At 35.6% G+C, this 17,129-nt stretch overlaps 1 protein-coding gene across 12 annotated transcripts in view; it reads right to left on the reverse strand.

Annotated features, from left to right (window-relative positions):
* Positions 1–2,798: 2,798 nt before the first annotated feature.
* Positions 2,799–17,129, reverse strand: part of LOC132551601 (myosin heavy chain, non-muscle-like) — a 51,311-nt gene continuing 36,980 nt past the window's right edge. For 7 of the 12 annotated variants that reach the window (XM_060215770.1, XM_060215765.1, XM_060215762.1 and 4 more), the window contains 17 exons: positions 16,709–16,857; positions 16,208–16,352; positions 14,463–14,675; positions 13,917–14,123; positions 13,537–13,641; positions 12,980–13,132; positions 12,512–12,673; positions 12,257–12,369; positions 11,864–12,044; positions 11,256–11,468; positions 10,603–10,982; positions 10,238–10,252; positions 9,340–9,463; positions 8,915–9,123; positions 8,481–8,589; positions 8,028–8,197; positions 2,799–4,842 (listed from right to left, as the gene is read on the reverse strand). In XM_060215770.1, the coding sequence (XP_060071753.1) occupies positions 4,722–4,842; positions 8,028–8,197; positions 8,481–8,589; positions 8,915–9,123; positions 9,340–9,463; positions 10,238–10,252; positions 10,603–10,982; positions 11,256–11,468; positions 11,864–12,044; positions 12,257–12,369; positions 12,512–12,673; positions 12,980–13,132; positions 13,537–13,641; positions 13,917–14,123; positions 14,463–14,675; positions 16,208–16,352; positions 16,709–16,857 (2,769 nt within the window). In that variant the 3' untranslated portion in view covers positions 2,799–4,721. Of the gene's footprint in view, positions 4,843–6,507; positions 6,560–8,027; positions 8,198–8,480; positions 8,590–8,914; positions 9,124–9,339; positions 9,464–10,237; positions 10,253–10,602; positions 10,983–11,255; positions 11,469–11,863; positions 12,045–12,256; positions 12,370–12,511; positions 12,674–12,979; positions 13,133–13,536; positions 13,642–13,916; positions 14,124–14,462; positions 14,676–16,207; positions 16,353–16,708; positions 16,858–17,129 lie in introns of all 12 variants that reach the window. The other 5 variants (XM_060215772.1, XM_060215769.1, XM_060215768.1 and 2 more) reach the window with 2 other exon arrangements.

Below are 17,129 nucleotides of genomic sequence, written 5' to 3' on the forward strand. Positions count from 1 at the left end.
TGTCAGGTGAAATTATTTACACGGAAGTAGCCCAACACGTGCTTCCGGTTCGAAAGGGTACCGCCCACCCACTCTGTTTTCAAGTTAATGTGGTTCTTGGTGGGCGTCCTTCTACTTCTAGGAAAGTTTATAGTAGTTTTAATCCTTTTTATTACTATAATTTTGCACTGAACAATTTTTACAATGTACATTCCAAGTCCACGTGTAAAAGTTTTACTGGGATGTGCCTTTCGCTGATTTACATATTAATCCGTGATCTGATCACTAACAGTCGAACATTTTCTGATGAAATTTAGCTTAGAAATATCAAACTAAATATTGTTTTTATAATTGCTCTTTTTTGAAACCTAAGTGAAAATCTATCGAAGTCGAATAATTTTCGTTGGATGTTATTTTCGTCGCCATTCTATCACCCACTATGACCTTTTTTGTATGAATTTATTAACTTAAAAATATTGGCATTGATTCATTGTAAAAATAACGTCACAGCAATCCGAGCAAAATTAAGCGAATCTTTCAACGTAATTTAAGAGGTGGTAAGTCATGTAAATAAAACTGCTGAAGCATCACCTTTCCCAATGTACTGTGATTTTATATACGGGCATTATCAAAGTCCATAGTCACGCCCCTCCTCCCACCTTTCAATTTAATGATCTACACCATTCTAGTAGTGTTAAAACTGTCTAATATTTCCTCTGTTGAACGTGTCTTTTAGTACATTTTACATCATCGCAGGAATCCTCTCCAGCCACTTTGCTGCGTATGCAACAAAGAAATAGTGTTATATGGTGTTAGTACCCGTCAGAAGATCATTCATGTCCTTGTAATAAAAATGGTGCATACGTGTTGAAGACAAATTATTACAGCAGAATCCAGATTAATTCATTCCAGTGGAGGTTTTTAGAGATTTCTTGACCCCAGTTAAATCTGAAGCCCTTTGCCCTAGTACGGAGGGAACTGGCTCTCTCGGTCAATTTATCTAATTGACCACTCTTAACATAAAGCCTGCGGGATTACATCCAGAGCGATTGAAGTGTAGTGTCTTACCCCAGGACCCCGACAGCAGTTTCCGGTCAGTGCGAGAAACAAACTGCCCCAGGGAACGTATACACAGGAACGTTTCCTACGTGGTCTCCACGATACTCCTTGAAAGATGGATGCATCTTGGAGAGGTCTGATTTTCATTGTCTTCAAACAGGACCGCTTGTATATGTAGATATGTTTAGTATATTTTCAGGTTCTCTTGAAGTTTTGATTGTACTATTGTTCTTGATCATAGTGTTAAAATAAATATCTGTCAACATGCACCCCACATATTTCCATAGTCGAGGTCAAAGGTCTCTGTTAATGTCATAATGACCTGATTTAGTGATTAAGGCCAAAAGTCAATGCCACAGCTACCCACTTTCAATATTCCAAGGTGCAATATTGGTAGCTCTAGGCCAGGTGGTGTAGGGGATATTACCTCAGCAAGTAATTTCTACAATCATGGTGTTAGGTCAAGGTTATTATCACATTGTATCATGGTCTGGCTATTTTTCCCTTGAAGTTGCCTGTACAATAAATACCAATACCCAGCTGGGGTGGAGCTTGGCTGTCCAACAACTTACTAGATTTGGAAGTTATTGGACACCAGAAGTGCGCAATAACTTCCACGTTATTGCACACTAAATTATACAGCAACTCGCGTTCTCGAATTTTGGAGGTTCACATTCCGGCAATTCCAATTCAAATGTCCTGTGCCCAAGCAAGTCGATGTCCATTTCAAACAGTTTGCTGGAAGTATTCATATCATATTTTGAAAAACACGGAGTCAGCGATAGGTCGGAAATCCCATCAAAAGCTTTCACTTGGTTTTTTATATCCTTGCACGCTTGAGACAACACTAGGTCATCGAAGTCATCCTCCGGCAATGACTGGAAATCCAGGTCTTTCATATAGAGAGTAGATAGAGCTACCAGACGGAGAAGTTGCCTTCCTTCTGCTTTCGAAACGCAAACGAAAATGGTGAGAAACTCGGGTTCGGGTTGAACTACTAATTTATTGTTGATTGCTTATGACGGAAATGTAGAAATGTACTCTCGAACACAGGACAAACGGGATTGGTTCGTAGCAATTGATTGACGGACCATGATAAAAGCCAGTTATTGAATGTCAATTGACTCGTGAACACTCGTCTAGACTTCTAATAACTGTAACTGATTTCATTACACGACACATCACAATAACATTTTGCACTGTCGGTCCTAATGATCAAGGTGAAAGGTCAAGGTCACTGCAACCTTGCACGACACATGACCGTCTAAAAGTGCATTCACGCCGACATTTTGTTGGCACTTTATCAAATGTTGTATGAACTTCGATCTGTGGTCATTAACAAAAGGAAAGGAGTAAAAGTACAAGATCTGTAGAACGATTCCAATGACCAAGTGCTGCCTTGTAAAGCAGATTTAAGACTTTTCGTCCCACGAAGCTGCAGTAGCATTATAAAGATGTTACCTAACTACAAATTAAAGTTACAGGTACCGACTATACATAATATATGAATGGGGTCCCTCTTACAAAGGCATCATATAGTAAAGGGTCTGGTATGTGAATTAAGTTGCACTAACTTGTATCACTCTTGGTGGTCCAGATAGGCTAAACATTACTGTGGGACAATCCAGAGAGTAACGAACACAAGTAACGGTCCCTATACCTTTTTTTTTAGTTTTATCTAGAAATTCAAATAGGTTCCCTAAGTGTGAGGAGTGCACCAATGTGCTACTGAAAGTTCCATCAACAGACAAACAACCCAACAGTGTTATTAGTTTATTTATTCAAGATGTCCATTTAGCAAAAAGCTATCACCGTTAATAATAATTATAATAATATATCTTAATATGTAGCTAGCTATAAGCAGCAAATTGTATACACTTATTATCCAGTACATATACATGTAGATCATCACACATGATAAAGTCTCCAGAAAATATACCATTTGTTCCCACAAAAAAAAAAAAAAAAAAAATATTGCATATCACCATGTTTTTAACATGTTTTCCTAAATTATTGTCATTAGAAGAACAAGAAATATTTCAGCACGTTTTTATTTCAACAGTTACATCAAACTCCTAGAGGTATTTTCTACGCTAAATAAATTTATGACCAAATATCACGACACAGCTGTTTGTCCGCTGTTCAGGCACTAGATTGATGTGGCGATCAGTTGTGTTGAGATCTTGTTCCTTCCTATATGTATTAAGTACTATAACTACGTGGGTGGAACCCCTAAAATACAGGTAACAAAGGTCTGCTCCCTTTTTACCCCTGACATAAAACATACCACATCTGCAAGGCCCTCCATTTATTTCCTTTCAATCAGAGTCAATCTATCATGAATTATTGTTCTATAATATTTCTACTAAATGCCATCTATTTCATAAGAACATGTTAACAAAAACTGCCAAGATAACAGAAGTCAATTTGGCAGATCTTTTTTCAATGTGATTTATTTACTTACAGGTTCTGCATTTAATAAGAAGTAATAAAAGAAAAGGCTTTGGCCATATGCCAGTGATGTGCCTGTGAATGACACTGACAAAATGGTGGTGGAATGAGCTGGTTGATGTGTGTTGGATGACATGACTATTTACATGTGTAATCACCATTTTCTAGTGCAAGCTACACACAGTGATCACATCTGAACAACACAAATATAAAATTGATATAAAGTCTATTTTCATAATTTCTTGGCTAATAATTAACCAATACCACCAACTGTTATTTTGTTCATCATCAATATTTTGTATTCAAATATTTACAGATATTTATGTCCAATGTTGACAGTCAACCCTCAAACAATGGATTTTTACTCTCGCACGCTCTCGTTCCTTAATTTTCACTAAAAGCTAAGTATACGAGACAATAAGAATAGCACAATTTAATTTAGAGCACATACAATAAAGACTGTGATAAAGAAACATAGGGAATATTCTGTGTTTATAATAGCGACAGGTAAGAAAGCAAAACCACTATACTGGCAAATAAGGGCATGCACAAAATACTTTGACCATCACAGGAAAACTCTTCTCAGCACCTTAGCAGTTCTATCTTCCGACACCATCAAGACATTTCAGAAATGACTCAATACGAGGAAGTCGGAAATAACACAAAGCCAAGCATGGTCAAAAATGACACAGCTGATCCCATGTCAGAAATGACACAATGTTGATCTCCAAAAGAAATGACCAGTCAATCTTTGTTGGGAAAAACACGTCGAGCTTGGTCAGAAGCTGCAACACTCTGTCATGTCATAGCCTGTGGTTTACATGTCAAAGCTGTCACTGGCCAACAGGAAGACCAATGGTCAGGGTATGGTCCGGTAATTCAGGTCCCAGTTTGGTGATATGATAACTTGTCATCACATTTTCTTGCGACAGTTTATAATTGGTGAGAAAACTCACAAATACGTAACAAAACAATTTTACACCGTGTATAAAAAAGGAAACAGGAAATAGGATCCAGGTAATAAAAAAATCATAACACAATAACAATGGTAATAATACACAAACGTTTGTTTTTCATTATAGAAATTATGTAGGTATGAAATAAACATCTTTTGTAGAAAAAAAAGGAATCCAATGCATGTGTTTATATAAAGTACATAGTATGTATGGGAAATACAGTGGACAGGCACCCCTTTAGTTTGTCTAGTAAATGATAAATGTTCTGGTATGTGTTTAAGCATCAGAGTTCTGTTTTGGTGAGTCAACACTGTCATCATCGTCATCATCCAAATCTCCGGCTCCGGACCGTATAGACGACAACATGGAACGAGCAGATGACACTCTAGAACTAGGTCTGAAAATGGAGAAGAGAACAACACTAAGCAAATTATTCCAAATAAACCATTTAGTTTGGTATCTAAATGAATGGTTGAATTCATTAATAAACATGCTGTAGGATTTCACTTTTTTATCAGTTAGTAGTATAATGAATGGTAATAATATACATCAATGATCCACATCACTAACAGCAGTTTGGCTTAAGTTCTGCAACATTTCTGTTATACTAGCTGAAAAAGTCTGCTCAAATTTCTTAATCATCTTGAAAATATTTATTCATATGTCAAAATTGATTGACATTCTTTTGATTTTACAACATCCATGTATCTTTACTTCAATGTTTAAAGTTCCACGATCTATGACATTAACAAAAACAAGGTCTGGTTTCCGTAGTATTAATGAATTACACACGCACAAACTCAGAACAAACGTGTTGATGAGGATGATGTAAACACTGGGTCAGGATTGTGAGTTGTTGAACGGGCATCAAACAAAGCCTCAGAATAGTGACATTTTCTCTTAGATATGTAGCTAACAATGTGTTAATAGCTATGAAAACCTTGCAATACATGTTTCAACATTATGCACTGCTGAAAGGAGGAAGCAAGGAAGGTAATTGCCCCAACCAATTTCAGCAGAGGAAATCTATTGTACTAGATGTGAAGCTTTGGCAATGGCTGTGTTCTGAGATTCAATTAATGTCAAGTGTAACTTTGGTCATTAGGAAATACTTCCTTCTTTGATCTACAAAGTTTATTCTTTCACTTTCAATTAGAAAATGTATGACCACAGACATGCTTCAGTAAACTCCCAAAATTAACAGACTTCTGTCTTCCAAAACAATCTTAACATGCAAGGATGGATGGATTAAGATGTCTGTACATGCCAGACTCACTTCAAATACAGATGAAGGAAACCTTATGATAAATTGAAACACATCATTATCTTAAATATTGATACCAATGATTTATAAAGACTGTTGGCACTATTTCTAGATGAAAATTGCTTGCCATTCACATCAAACTGTGTGAGGGTGATGGTGAGATTGGTGGATACACACTAATTTGGACTTTGATGTCAAGAGAGTGAACACACCGAGACAAAGTTAACCATGTGCTCTCCATAAAGAACTTACGATAGGTTTGATTTCATACCATGCACACTACCATGTGATCTAAATTAAATCAAGCACATAATTTCAGTAAAGACAAGACAAAACTATGAATGACAAAAGTTTGATCCATTTCCAACAACAAAGGTATTCTTTTTCTAATGAATCAAATACAACTTGGTACTTAAAGGTACTCCCCTCTCTCCAATTGTACTTTCATATTTCCTAATAACAACATAATACCATTATGAAAGCTGAAGCAAAACAGAGAAAATTAAAATCAAAAGTGGATTTATTGATTGCCTTCATGCAGCATTCCCCCAAAACCAGTCAAAAAAAATCTAGGTAGATTAGCGCTCCAGGAAATTAGTTGGCTAATAACTTAGGATTTAATGATGCAAAGTTGGCAGATACATGATATTATTGACTACATAATGATACACAAGACTAGGAATACGGCCAAAAAGTCACAAGCATTTCATGTAGGGAAAAAAAAAGAAAAGACGTACAATAGGCAATGAAGAATGCCTTGGCTAGCAAAGGCCGCAAGTAGATCAATCTGAATTTTACCTGTCTGACCAAACAGGTGTCAGATCATCAATTAGAGGCTTTCTCCCCCAATCTGTGAATTCAGAAATGTACATGTAGCTGGGAACACCTCAAAACAACAACCCAACATGGTCACCCAGCCTCCCTGTCTACCAGGCAAACTCACATCTCTTAAGAAAAACTATCGTTCACTAGCATCTTATTGTCACAACAAGCCTTTACAGTCCAGTTGTTTGTTTCAACTCTACAAAGTCAAGCTTCAGATGAAGAGAATTTTGAATGCATGAGAAAATGGAAAGAGTGCAAGTCAAAAGACACTTCATGGCTAAAAAGTGTCTGAAACTTGTGCAATTAACCTAACAAAACAATAGAAAATTCACAGACGTTTTAATATACTGATTTATGCTCTAAATCTTCCATCATTTTGTGGTGCAAACAATTAAATTGAGGCTGAAGGGATAGCATGTGCTTTAATGAAATAAATAATTATAAATGTTTATGAAAGAACAGTGATTGTCATGATGCAGTAATGTTTAAATGATAGTTTATCATGGTCTAGACACTAGATGATCATCACACAACATGCAAACTGTTAGAAAACCTTCTATCGACCATGACAGAGGCACCATCTAAACCTAGGCTGGCAATGCTACTCAAGACAGCAGCTCCATTAAATATCAATATTATCCTACTATCAGTGCTGACAATGGAACAGTTCAATCTTCATCAATACCGTAAATGTTGACAATATCAATGACAATTGAGGGTCTCAACAACCACTCACACTATAAACCATGTAGGCTACAAGATCTCTACATGAATTTGGGTTTTATACCCGAAGTCACAGTGGATCAATGATTCCTACACTAAGGTGGAGGGTTCATAAATGATGCCTAAAAATGTATCACGGACAAAGACAGATACTGTTGACAATCTCTATACTTTTGTCAAACAACACGGTGTTATGGTTTACAACTCTACAGGAATGATATCTAGTTCCAGCTTGCCAACATATTTTGTCTTTTATTGTGAAGCTGATGAATAAATGAAACTAAAAGTCACTGCACATACATTAGGTGATTACTGACACAAAAAGTCTGGCTAACCTTAGATCTAAAATCCTATTATAAAATATAGAAATAAACTTTGGTTAGTACATGACGAATAAAAAATCTATATCTATCAACTTCAATAACATCAGAATGCATTTAGTAACTTTTTAAACACAGTAAAATCAATTGAATTTTCAAATGTATGCACAGTTTCAGGGTTTATCAATACCTCTTAGAAACTTTCTCCTCCACAACAAACAACAAGTACACATATTGTTATGCATCCCTTTTCAAAACAGCAAAATATAACATATCAATAATATTTTTGGAATGAAACAAAGTGATGTTTTTGGAGGAGGAAATAAACTTACTGCATAACAATTTTACAGGCGATATCAAAATACCAGCACCGCCAAGTTTAGGAAGCTACAGCCATGACCAGTTATCTTAATTTCCTGAAAAGATGTTTTTGGCGTCTGTTCAACCTACCTATATTTTTTCAGCTGAGATATTTCTCGAGCTGATGCTTCGCTTTGTTCCATTTGCTCATCAAGATCACGCTGTAATTTGCGTTTGGCTGCATTCATCCTTGTAATCTCTTCCTCAGCTTCATCTAATTGTCGTTTAAGAGCTCGTACACGGTTGTTCATCTTATCATTCTGTTGATAGATTTAACACAACTCTTCTACATCAAAATTTAGTTGATTTAACAATAGGTGAAGATATCTGATGCATACAAACAAAAGTGGCAGGTCTGAATGTTCAGTTACTCCTTGATTAAATTTAAAATCTATTTTCAAAATCATTTGTTTAAATTCTGCTTTTACTTACAGCAATGAAAAATATCTATGGAAATTAATCTTTTGAGTATGGTGACTCATTTTACATATCCTAATTTCATCATATACAATGTTTTGAAAGAAGTTAGAACACAAGATGTACCTGTTCTTTGAACTGGTCAGCATGACGACGTTCATCCTCGGCTTGCAACACCATTTCTTTCAGTTTCTTTTCCAAGCGGCGTACAGTACGCTGCATAGTTGTTCGGTCCCTAGAACATGAAGTACAACTTTAGCTAACAACACAATAAATACATGCAAATCCCCTCCAAAAAATAATGAAGCTCTAAGGAAAATTCATCCAAAAAAGACAGTTCTAACAGTAAGACAAGAATTTAAAGAACTGAAGTAAATTCTACACACTCAGTTCAGCTAACCAAATTAAATTTTGAAGTGATAATTTTTAAACTATTTTTGTTTTGTTTCTAGACCTGACCTTTGGCCGATTAAAGAAACAGTTAGGATACATCTGCCTATATACTGTAAAGACGTGACCTGTATAGGCAGTGTCATTTCTATAAATTACAAGTGACCTACTTTGTTTCATTGTCAAGTTGTTCCTCAAGGTTAGAGACTTTGCCCTCTAGAGTGGCGATGGTTGCCTTGGTGCGTGTGCGTACTGTGTTTTCCAGGTCTTGAAGTTTCTCACGTAGGTCCTTATTCTGCCTCTCCTGGGCTGCTCGTTGGTTCTCAAGCTTCTGAGTGACAGATTTTTCTGATGCCAGATCAGCTTGTAATTGCTCCGCCTTTAAAATACAACAGTTTCAATACAAATGTACAACTGCTTCAAACTTAAATTCATGAAAAAATTACTGAGTTTTAATTTGATTCCACCTTTCAAACACTTTACACTTTGTTCAATTTCTGAATGTATCTTTCTTTATGTGATGTTTAGACTCTAAATTGGTTAGTTAAGATAACTTATAAATTCAAGCAAAGTCTTCAGATCTAACTCTCCTTACCTGCATTTGTGCCTTTCTGGCTTTGTCAAGCAGCATCTCACCGTTGGTCTGTTCATCTTCCAGTTCATCCTCCACCTGTTGTAACCGTGCCTCAAGTCGGCGTTTCTCATCCAACAAAGATGACCTGTAAACACACACTATTGCATCAGATAGTGTCCTCAAAGAGCAACATAATGAGATATAATCTGAACTCATGACCAGTTCAATAAAACTCATTATTTTCCTATAACTACACTTAGTTTTGAAGCTTCATAACTAATGGCAGTAGCATTTTCAAATTAAGCAAGTTTCTATTTGGCAGTTGAATTGGAACTTGTTGAAGAAAAAGGAAATTCAAAAGTGTCTTCAGTTATTTTATTTTTCCACAATTTTTTCTTGTCAATATTTCTTTTTTTCGTTGAACATCTCCTTTAAATAAATACTTTTCTCAACAACTTCTTCTAAGCAAAGTATTATGTGTTAAGTCCACAATTCTAATAGGGCACACACAGGGAATAGGATGTTTTTGAGGAATCATTCAGAGAATTATCGTGTACCCAGATATCATGGACATTGTGGGATAGTTGAGAACCGTTTAAATAGAGTTAACACATTTTCAAACATACAGAAATTATTGGAGTTTTTCTTGCATGCAGTGTGCAATTCAGGGAGATTAGTTTTTACTTTAAAGATCTTAAATAATATTGTTATTATTTTTTTTTATAAATACACACAATGAACAAAGTAGTTTGTTATATATGAAATATTTATATATCCATTCCATTTGCAAATATCTGAACATTATCAATGATAACCTAGACATAAATATTGAATTGCTTCCTTCTCTAAAATATTCATGCTAGGTAACATGCCCCAGGGTCAAGGACACAACAAAATCACAGTCTATAAATGCTTGTACCGATTCTGATCATCACTGAAGAGCAAAACAACAAATTGATAAAAAATTTTAGAAAGAAATTAACAAAGTTTAGCTCAATTTTTTTTTTACTAACAATGAAATAAGTCTATGTACTGATTTTGATAAAACTGTTTTTTATTGTAAAATAAGGACTTTCACAATAGTTTTCATTCATGATAAATCACTTATGAATTAATCAAAAGATTAAAATTCTGCCAAATATACTGTGCTATCACAATTTAACAACGAATATAATGGTTTTTAAATTAAAAACTAACTGAAAACATTTCAACAGAATATTATCACACTAAATTATTGCACTGAAAATTATGTGCAGGTAAATGTGTGAATAAACCTGTACTTACTTTCCTGTTGTGTTGCTAGCAATTTCATCTTGGAGTTCATCCCTCTCAACCTCTGCATTTCTGCGTGACCGCTCAGAAGAAGATAATTCTTCCTGCAGCCTAATCAATTCTGCTTCTAGGTTCTTAAATTTCTTCTCATTTTCCTTCAGAGTGCTAGCAGCATCTTCCCGGGCAAGTCGTGCTTCATCCAGCTCACGCAGGTTGTCCTTCATGACTGCCTGAGTGCGTTTGAGCTGTTTGACAGCATCCTCCTTCACTTTGTTGGCCATTTCTTCTTGCTGTTCCAGATCCTTGATGTCATTTTCCAGTTTTTTCCTAGCATTAACAGCCATTGCACGCTGCTTACGTTCATCTTCAAGTTCAGCCTCCATCTCACGTAACTGAAGAATAATTAAGTGTTGATCTACAGTCACAGTAGCAAACTTTTTTTATCTGCCAACACCATTTATGCCCTTATCATCTAGCTGGAAGTTATGTGAAACAAAACAGCAGCAGCATTTTCTGTTCTGATGCTTTTTCTGACATTAAGAAAACTAAAATCTCTTTTGACTTTGTTTTTATTAGAAACTCTAAGAGAAGGTAAAAGTACCAGTATCTGTAATATATCACATATTTAGTAATTGTATCAATTTCTGCAATCAGGAATAATTTACCTGTTTGAGGAGTAGCTTCTTCTGTTCTTCGACAGTATCTTCCTTGGCTTGATGGTCACGTTCAAACTGGGTTCTCATGGCCTGCATGTTCACCTCTAGTCTGAGCTTGGCATCCTCTGTAGTCTGGAGTTCATCTTCAAGTTCTTCTATCTGGAGTCGCTGTTCCTCAACCTGTGCTTCCAGGGTTCGCTTGGCCTTCTCCAGCTCGTGTACCTAGAAAAATCAAAGCAAAGTAAGACTTACATTCAGAGAAAAGTGTTAGATAAAAGAACAAAAATATTTTCGTTCTACAGTGCCTCAGATTCCGATTATGACCAAAGTGCATGAACAAATAAAAGATGGATATTGCTATTATATAACTGCATCAGGTAAAGATCATTTTCAACAACTTTCATGGAAATTGGCAAAGAGCAAGGTTTTTTTTTTTACAAAGCACAAAGTTTAAATGATTTCAATTACATTTAGACAGACATCCTATTTCCACCAGAACCCTTCCAACAATGTTGCTAAAGAAAAAAAAATTACTTATTCTGGTATCCATGTTACTTCCTCAAACATTATGTTTTCAAATACTTCCTTGTATTTTTCTATGATATCACAACACTTACATTTTTGCCGACATCATCCTTTGATGACATGAGATCTTCAAGTTCCCTCTGCTGGAGAAGTCGACTCCTGTCAGCTTTTTCATAGGACTCATGCAGTTCATCTAGTTCTCTCTGTAGATTCATTATCTTTGTTTCCTTTTCTCGGCTTTCTCTTTCCAGCAGATCTTTTTCCATTGACAGTCTGTACAATAAGTATGATCATTAGTAACAGGCAAAATGTTTGTTTACTGTCCCAGTATTTTCTTATGATGTAATTATGGCATTAACAAAAGTAGAAATATATAAGGTTATACATAGATAGTGATTTTATATTTATAAAACTTGGCATACAGAAACATTGTAACCTATTTGTCATATTCATTGTAAAATTGATTTCAATATCCACCAACTTACTTTTCTGAAACACTCTTTTCTTCATTGAGGAGAGCATCAAACTTCTTTTGTTTCTTCTCCAGATGTGTGTAAGCAGACTTTTGATTATCTAACTCTACATTCATATCTTCTACCTGTTAAGTATAAACGCAAGGTAAAATTTTTTTTTGTGTTCAAGATATCTTAATAATAATCCATTTGGCAGAAAATTTCACAAATTAGTTAGTAAGAGAAGAAAGCAAGTGAAAAACAAAACATGATGGACAAGAAAACTACCTCTGCTTGTAACTTTTTGCGAGATTTCTCATGTCGCTCTATAATGAGGTCTGATTCTTTCTTCTGGTCATCTAGTGCATCCCTAGCTGATTTCTTCCTCAACTCTTCATTTGCTTCCATCTTCTGGACCTCCTCCTCATTCTTCTTCTTCATCTCCAACATCTGTAACAGTAGTGATTTTCAATTCAAGAACTGTTTTATCTGCTAAGCATGCAAACAAATACACAGTGAAGATGTTTAAGAAGTATGCACATCGGTGTCTCTTTAATATACTTTATACTTGTGTGATAAAGAGAGTTACACACCATAAGTCAGAATTATACATAAACTAAAAGGACTGCACAAAAGTTATTGCTTCAATTTATCTAAAAAAAAAAAAAAAAAACCCTCCAAAACATCATGGTTGTATGTTCTGAATTTGGGTGATACGAATATCACAATCAAATGACATTGGAAATTTGTACCTACCTTAGCCTGCAGCTCATTTATCTGTTTTTCTAATGTTTTCTTGGATTCCAGCTCCTCCTCAATGCGATCTAACAAGCCTTCCTTCTCATCATCCATCTGTCGCAGTTTTGACTGTACCTGCAGTTTGCTCTTTGTTTCTTCTTGTAAAGTATCCTGTACAAACAACATGTTATGTCTTAACATCAGCTATCATCTTTTCCCACATACCTTTACCCTACATCGGAACTTTCAACATCCCTAATATCTTGTATTATTGGATTGATATAATTGTAACATTTTTCTGTTTCCTCACACTTATACACTCAAGTCCTAGTAACATCCTGTTCAGTCCAATTTTTAAGACAAGGTGTTTATGCTAACTTACGTTTTTGATTCATGTTAAAAGTAAAAAATATTCTGAGGATACAAATCTTGTAATTCTTTCGTCTGCAGACTTTCCACAAGTTCTGTTTTTGCAGCTTGTCTAGAGCATCAGTATCAACTTCAGTTTCTAAACAATGATTATTTCTTATTATACAGAGCATCGAGATCAAACCTTTATCCACAACAACACTTACCTGAGAATCTGCAAGTTGGGATTCTAAGTTGGCCACTTTTTGGCTCAGATGAACAGTCTTTGTGTCTGCCTGTTCAAGTTGTCCACTGACCTGATCCAGTTCATTCTAGAAAAGCAAAGGTAAATAAAGAGTGTACCAAAACCCTGAAATTTCAAGGAAAACTTAATATCATACCCATCATAGATTAAGAATTCTGAACTATCTAACCAACAACCACATTGATTCAAGTCACGTTTACACAAAACACAGGTACAGGACAATATAATGCTGAATTTCAGCATAAACCTAACAGGTTTTATATCAAGCAAGACACCAAATCATATGAGAGTTGATTTTCGGTCACTTTTCCCACAAATGATACGTAATGTTTCTTATCTTACAGCTAGTTTGGTAGCCTTGTCAATAGTGTCAGTACGTCCCCGGTCAGATTCTTGTAAGCGTATTGTGATCTCCTGAAGCTGAGCTTCCACCTGCTTCCTCTTGCGTTCTGACTCTTGTTTAGCCATCTGAACTTGTTTAAGGTCTCCTGCCAAGTCTGTGTTCTCTGCCTCCAGGGTTTGTCTTTGTTTGTCAAGGGATGCTTTGCTCTGTTGGTGAAAAAAAAAGAGATCATAACAAAATTGATAACATCAATAATCTTATTTTATAATCATTATATTCATTTTATCTGTGAATTGTACTTGCAACAATTAACAGGATTAAAAGAACAAAGCCATCTCTCCAAACTTCAGCTGATTGTGAAACACTAACTCATTCCATATATTCACATTATATTGTTTGATTAAAATCACTTTAAAAATGAATTCAATTCTGACAATTCACTGAATTATTGGATTTTCTATAAATATCAGAGTGACCTTGACCTTACATTCTAAAAACACAAACTTGTGTTACATGAATAAACAATGATAAATGAACCTATTTACCTTTTTAACATTCTCGATTTCTTCATTGAGCGCCTGTATTTGAGCTGAATGCTTGTGCCGTATGGCATGTACTTGATCTTCTGAACTCTTCTTAGTCTCAGCCAACATAGTTTTTAAATCTTTAAGTTCCATTTCTCTCTTATTTCTCAGATCCTGGACAGCAGCTGTTGCATCCATGGAGTCTTCAAGCTCAGATTTCAAAGCCTCCAATTCCTACACAATTTAAAGTTAATGAAAACAAACTGTAGGAAAGTACTACTTTATTACTATCACACAAATGATCTTGTGTGTTATTAAACAAGAGATCCCAGAGGGATCTTGGCACCCACCATTTGAGGATCTATTTCCAGTTCTTGAAGATTTGTTTATTTTTGTTTGTTTGTTACAGGTGTTGTAAATGTTCATGAACTGGTCTTCATTGAATGTACTCAATGATGGCACAAGATATTTTTATTAAGCACTTATTAGCAAATATCATTTGAAAAAGATCCCAAAGTATTATTAGATAGCAGTCAGTTACAGGTGGATAATGGACAATATGTTTGTGCTGTATTACTGTCGACATCCAAGATGGTGGCCTGTGGGCCATCTTGATTTCAAATCAGTCCAAAAAAGGTACAATGCACAACTAGGGACCAAGGGAAACCAATATCTATGAAATATTAGAAGGATCCATCCAGTACTTCCTCAGATATAGCAGTAACAAGATTTTACTCTCAAAATCCAGCCATCTTGATTTCGGTTCAGTCCAAAAAGGTACAATGTACAACTTGGAACCAAAGGGAACCTGCATATGAAATTTGAGAAAGATCCATCCAGTACTTTCCCAGAAATAGCGGTAACAAACTTTTACATCCAAAATCCAAGATGGCCACCTGTCGGCCATCTTGAATTGGAATCAGTCCAAAAAAGGTACAATGCACAACTAGGGATCAAGGGGATCAAGAAATACCAAAGGGAACCTGCATATGAAATTTGAGAAAGATCCATCCAGTACTTTCCCAGAAATAGCGGTAACAAACTTTTACATCCAAAATCCAAGATGGCCACCTGTCGGCCATCTTGAATTGGAATCAGTCCAAAAAAGGTACAATGCACAACTAGGGATCAAGGGGAACCTGCATATGAAATTTGAGAAAGATCCATCCAGTACTTTCCCAGAAATAGCGGTAACAAACTTTTACATCCAAAATCCAAGATGGCCACCTGTGGGTCATCTTGAATTGGAATCAATCCAAAAAAGGTAGAATGCACAACTAGGGACCAAGGGGAACCTGTATAAGAAATTTGAGAAAGATCCATCCAGTACTTTTCCAGAAATAGCGGTAACAAGAATTGTTTACGGACGGACGGACCACGGACCATGGACGCAGGGCGATTTGAATACCCCACCATCTGATGATGGTGGGCTAAAAAAAAAGAGACAGAAAAGAAAGTACTATTTCATTGAATATAACAAAAAAGCTCTCAAGAGTTAATACTGGCTTTGAAATTCACTATCCTTCAATTTTGATAGAAGTTGCCTTGAATTGTTGCAAAATTGTAAAATAATATTTCCCATTATTTTTTTTTAAATCAGTATTTTAATTCCTTTCCCAAATTTCAAATTAAAATATATTGATTACTGTATAAGTTTCATAACTACTACTACAACCTGATGGCTTTATTGAGATTAAACAACATACAATCTCATGACTTTATATAAACTTCTGTTATAATGTAAGATTTTATGATATTTTACTTACCTCACTCAGATCACGTTTCTGTTTTTCTGCCTTCACTCTGGCATCCTTCTCTGTCTCCAAGTCCTCTGTCACTTCCTGTAACAGGTTCTGGGTCTCTCGTGACTGTTTCAAAGCCTGAGATTTGGTTACACCTTCTTCATCCACCCTGGATAATTATCACAAATATATTATTATCAATTTCTTTGAATGTTGATTTCCCCCTAGATAATTGTAATTACAAAAACACACATCAAATCTGGTATAAAAACTATTCAATCATAATTTCATTTATAGTTACCAAACTTAAGTCAATACATATGCCGGGGTAGAAGAAAGTTGAAGTGAATGGATAACTAGAAAATAACATGAATACACTGGTCTGAATAAAGTTTCTCATTGAATAAATCCTTTGTAAATATCAATATTCAAAGCAGTTCTAAATATATTCCATAACAGATACATTCTGTTGTTGATAGGAACACTGACTAGATGAGTGTCAGTAACAATTCCATCCAGACTTACTTTTTCAGTGCTGATTGTACTTCCTCTTCTCGTTTTGATAGCTGTGCCTGTAAATCTTCCACCTGTTGACGTTTCTCTGTTAACTGTTCTCGTAAATCGTTCAGCTCACTTTCCAAACGTCGCCTTATTTTCTCCAGTTCTTGCCTAGCCTGTAAAGAAAATTGAAAACAACATATTTCTATGTGCCCTGGTACAACAGATTCCCATAGTTTCCTTGTACAACAGATTCCTGTAGTGCCCTTGTTCAACATATTCCCAGGATACCATCAAACAACAGATTCCCACAGTGCCCTGGTCCAATAAATTCCCATAGTACCCTGGTACAACAGATCCGCAAAGTGCCCTAGTCCAACAGATTCCTGGTGCCCTGGTATGACAGATTCTTGTTGTTCCCTGGTCCAAAAAAATTAACCAATTAAAA

This window comes from Ylistrum balloti, unplaced genomic scaffold (genome assembly GCF_031769215.1).
Source record: "Ylistrum balloti isolate Yb309-2 unplaced genomic scaffold, AGI_CSIRO_Ybal_v1 Utg370208, whole genome shotgun sequence".
NCBI lineage: Eukaryota > Metazoa > Mollusca > Bivalvia > Pectinida > Pectinidae > Ylistrum > Ylistrum balloti.